Source organism: Bubalus bubalis, chromosome 4, assembly GCF_019923935.1.
Source record: "Bubalus bubalis isolate 160015118507 breed Murrah chromosome 4, NDDB_SH_1, whole genome shotgun sequence".
NCBI lineage: Eukaryota > Metazoa > Chordata > Mammalia > Artiodactyla > Bovidae > Bubalus > Bubalus bubalis.
Window position 1 is genome coordinate 89,041,700 of NC_059160.1, and position 5,239 is coordinate 89,046,938.

The 5,239-nt window shown below is 40.8% G+C and overlaps 1 protein-coding gene across 1 annotated transcript; it reads left to right on the top strand.

Moving 5' to 3' along the window:
- Positions 1-1,731: 1,731 nt before the first annotated feature.
- LOC102390049 (olfactory receptor 8S1-like) lies at positions 1,732-5,239 on the top strand. The gene is made up of 2 exons (XM_006049136.4): positions 1,732-2,504; positions 4,297-5,239. Exons 1-2 carry the CDS (start codon positions 1,732-1,734, stop codon positions 4,457-4,459), a joined length of 936 nt encoding a protein of 311 aa, XP_006049198.3. The 3' UTR covers positions 4,460-5,239.

A 5,239-nucleotide genomic window follows, 5' to 3' on the forward strand; every position in this document is an offset into this window, starting at 1 on the left:
AACCTATTTCTAAAAAATGTAACAAAAAGATAAGAAAAAGAAGGAGGGAGGGGAAAGAGAAAGGAATAACAAGATTTAAAACTAAGAAACCTTGGTTTTAAGGTTTCTTTTCCTTAAAAGAGAGACTCTGTTTATAGTCTCTTATAGAAAAGACTCTATCTTCATCTTTAGAAACCCAAGGGTACCTCCTGCAACCCACTGAAACAAGAGTAATACAGGGAGGAACGTTGGCCCTGGAGAACTCATTCAGATAAGAGCAGGCCTCCTACTTAAGGGCCTCTCCAAGGACCACCAACACTCTCCAAGGTTTAAGGCTGAGATCAAGTCCCTCTGGCCATTGTTATTTTGGAGGCAAAGTCAAGAAATTTTCCCATTGGACAGAAGGACTATAGGGATATTTCCTTGCTCAAAATCTCCACCTCTGCATCTTCTAAAGGAAAGACAAAGTTGTCGGTAGTCCATGAAGCCCTAGCCATATCTGTGGCTTTTGCTCCAGTGTTAGAAAGAATGCCATTCAAATATCCACCACTGAGAGTGTCTCTTGTTGTAGAGAACCCACGTGAAGACAAATATTCTTCTCGTTCAGCTCCATCTTATCTTAAAACTATCCAATCTGGAAACTCCTGAGTATACAAGCCATAAATAGAGATCAGATTCTCATTTATCCTCCTCCTGAGTTACCCTCCAAGGGGACAGAGGGGAAGACAATATCTCGGTTTGCTCTGCACTAAATCCTCTTGACTGTTCATTCTGCCACATGTTCTAGGTGGTCTTTTATCTCCCCTCTTTTTCTCTTTTACTACCTCTGTGAAGCACAGAACATGGTCCAAATTTGACTTGGCTTCATCCAAATCCTCTAGCATGAACTCAGAGAACAGCACAGTCTTCATGGACTTTCATGTTAACTCATAAGATTACAGTACAAACAGTGGATATTATAAATTCACAGAAATCTTGGCATGGGAAGCCCTTGGAGTCACTGCAGGACACAGCCCTTGCCTCCCATTCGACGGCTTCCTCCTGCCTGACTTCCATGGAAACAACTGCTCCTGTGCCATTTCTGCTCCTCTTGACACAGAAGGGGAGAAAGCTTCCATTTAGTACCAGAGATGCCCAAGGAAGACTGGCTCCCAGTCTGTAGAATTTCTAAGCTGGAACAGATTTTAAAATGTCTAGTTGTTCCAGATTTTCTTTTAATGAGAAACCCAAGTGACTGATTCATGAGCTTACAGTGACAGAGAACGGTTTTGTGCCATCACCCGCTGTCACAATACCTCTACCAATCACTCAAACATGCATCATGGACTATCAGCGTAGGTTGGCCAAAATCTTTATTGCTTACTCACGATGCCAGTGAGTCTTCCTGTGCTTTGAATTCAGTTACTTTGGGAACTGGAGAAGAGCACTTCTCAGTGCTCTGGAGGCTATTTACAACTCCCTTCCTTTCCTTCTCCAGTCTGAATAATCTCTTTTCTCTTCTCCTTTCTTTCTAGGTTTGAGCCTCTCCATGTTCCTTCCCACCATCTCCACTGCAGCCAATAGATTATTGCTCTGAGCTGGGCAGGACTGATGAGGTCTGACATAGCAAGGTTGCCTCTACTACACAGTCTGTCCTGGGTCAGCCCTGAAGCTTTATTCATAACACCTCATCCCCAGCCATTCTCTGAGACTCATAGCAATTGGAGCATTCTTTTCTGTTCTTGTCCTTCTAAAGAGAAACTCCAGTGCTCAATGGAAGCTGGCAACACATCCACAGTCACTTTCTTTATTCTCCAAGGACTATCCAACAACCCTCACATTCAGGTAGTACTCTTTGTAATATTCATGGTGATTTACCTCCTGATCCTCATAGTGAACCTGCTGATGCTGCTGGTGATTAGGACTGACTCCCACCTCCACACCCCCATGTACTTCTTCCTCAGTCACCTCTCCTTCCTGGATGCTTTCTATGCCTCAGTCATTGTGCCTAAGTTGCTAAAGAACCTGCTTTCCAAGTGGAACACTATATCCTTTCTTGACTGTTTCATCCAGATCTTCTTTGTTATATTTCTTGGGGGCACTGAAACTTGCCTCCTTTCAGTCATGGCCTATGACCGGTACCAGGCTGTGTGCCACCCGCTGCTGTATGTGGTGACCATGAAGAAGAAGGTGTGTGCTGTCCTGGCAGGAGCCTCCTGGGCCATAGGAATGGGGACTGGCCTGCTTAACACCATCCTCCTAGCTCAGCAGCACTTCTGTGGCCCCAACCTTATTCACAGTTTTGCCTGTGAGCTTCCTCCAGTGCTCCTGTTGGCCTGTTCTGACCCCTACATGAGCGTTGCCTCCATCCTGACCACCATGGTGGTCCTGGGCCTTGGCACTTTTGTCATATTGGTGGGTTCTTACACCCATATTATCCTGACAGCCCTGGGAACGAACTCTGCCACAGGTTGGAACAAGATCTTCTCTACCTGCTCATCCCATTTTCTTGTGGTCATCATCTTTTATGGTTCTGGAATTTTCAGGTATGTCATTGCTAAAACTTTGCCTACAAATGCAGTGTGTTTTTCACACTAAGTAAACTTGCCCTGTAGACAGAGCATTGCAAAGTGGCAGGAAAAGAATTATACTGGAATCAGTAAGCCTAGGTTCTAGTTCTGGCTCCACTGTGGGCCTAATGCATGAATTATTTTTTTAAAAATCCATTTTCTTTCTGAGGCCTCAATTGTCTAACTCTGCAAAATAAGTTTATACAAGAAGTCAAGATTTTCTTACTTTCATTAACCTATGATTTCAGAGTCATCAAAAGAAAATCATACAGCCTTTTGCTAGACTTTTATTAGTGCTAGACAAAAATAAATAAATTATATCATCCTTGCAACAGATGCCATTTCTCTTTCCTACTGGAAATTGATCTCTCCACAGTTTGTTTCTGCCTTAACTATTTATTAGGCATTTATTACATAACAGCTGATTTACATAATCAAGCTCAATTTTAGTGTACATCACACCACACCAAAAGAGAAATATTATTAATCTCATTTTCTGATAAGAAACTTGATTTTTAGGAGTAACCAAGTACCCTACAAAACTTTCCAGAACAAGCTAGGAATGAAGCCAAAATAAAAACCAAGTCTCACCGACTTGACACCTCAAGCTCTTTTCTACCACGTTTCTCTCAAACATAAACAACAATACCTGATAAGTCCTTGCTTCCCAGGGAACAGAGTAACTAATGGCCTATGCTCTCTACTAATGAACTGGAGATAGATTTACTAAAATTGTTCTAAACTTCTCTCACCTGCTTTTTTTTTTTTTTTCTGGACAGAAGTCATAGGGAGTGAAAGGATAAGGAATGGTCTAGGAGAGCTCACCTGAGCCTGTGGACAAATCTCTTGAGCTCTCTTTATCTCGGTATCCTCATTTTCCCAAGAGGGTAGGAGATTTCTCCCACCTACTTCACAGATATGTTAGGAGTGTGAAATTAAAAGATAAAAAATGACAGTAAGAAGAATATCTTTCTTAATCAAGCACACCAAACCCAAAAAAGAATGTTCCAATGATAATGGAACAACTGCAAAAATTTGTTTTCCAATGCTTCTTTGGGAAATACTCCTTGTGATACTTAACAAAGTACATCCTTTTAATTCTTACTATTTTGGAATCATATCTCATGCTAAATACATTTTTATAGTTCACTTTATTTACAAAGCTAGGCTTCTTTTCTAAGCCAAAGACAAATATGTTAAAAAAGACAAAATTTTATTCCACCAAGCATTGTAAAAATAAAGTGCTGTGATTCTGGGTTAATTCCCCATAAATGTTTGGAAAAAATGACGACATTATTGGACTAGCATATAGTTTTGCATATGCTAGTCCAACAATAGAACTATCACCACAAGATGGGAACATACAGTTGTGTATGTGAGAAAAAAAAAAGAGGAAAAAATCCTCCTCATCATCATAACTATTAAGAAAAGACACTTTGAAATGTATGAAGTACAACAGAAATGCATGAAATCATTTTTAGTTCTATTCTAACCCGTAGCACTTCATATGCTGCAGAACTTCCTTTTCCCTCGGGGTAGCTCCTATAATGTTTTGCATTAAATAATTCATGTATAGAAGTGTTTGAAGGCAGAAATGACAGACTTCTCACTGATAATACAGTCATTTCTAGATGCTTCTACAGGTGATAGCTGAGTCAGCCCTGAGGATGCTTTTTGCAGAATCTAGGATGGAATGGACCCTGGCTGCCAACAGCATTGTGGTCATTGTCCTGAGCTCATTTTTTTCCTTTGTGCAATTCCCTTTAAGGTACATGACTCCAGCTTCTGGCTCAGCCCTGGAGCAAGTGCTATCCATGCAGTACAGTGTGGTGACCCCGCTGCTGAACCCGCTTATTTACAGTTTGAAGAACCAGGAGGTGAAGGCAGCTCTTAGGAGGAGGTTGGCCAGGAAACCTAGGTTTACCTTCTAAGCCAGGCTCTACTGCTTCCTCAGAAAAGGAGGAAAAGTCATGAGAAAGGAGAGGAGACAGAAAACTTTCATCTTAAAGCTATCTCAGCATGAAAAACAGAAGCCTTAGTTGCTCTGACCCCAGTGCCCTCCCTTAGTCAAGCAAAATGGAAAAACCTCCACAAAACCAATGGCAGCCATCCACAGAGGACCCAGTCACCACACAAGAAAACCTTCTCAATAAACATATGAAGGATCTTCAAAGAACTAAAAATGAAGCCACCATATGTATCAGCAATTCCATTTCTGGGAATACATTCAAAGGAAATGAAACCAATAACTCAGAAAGGTATCTGCACCCCCATGTTCATGACAGCATTATTTACAACACCCAACACATAGAAAGAACCTAGGTTTCCTTAATGGATGAATGGATAAAGAAGGCATAGATAAAGCAATGGAATATTATTCAGCTGTAAAAATTAAGAAATTCTACCATTTGTGATGACACGCATGGACCATGAAGGCATTTTGCTCGGTGAAATGTCAGACAAATAAAGACAAATGCAAGATGATCTCACATACATGCAGAACCTAGGGAAAACCAAACTCTTAGGGAAAAAAAGGTCAGCCATATGGTTATCAGAGATGGAGGGTAGGAGGAAAGGCAATTGGAGGAAAGTAATTAAAAGGTATGAATTTCCAGTGTAAGGTAAATATTGAGTGTAATGTACAATATGATGACTATAGTTAACAGCATTGTATGATATATACAAAATCTGATAAGAAAGTAAATCCCAAC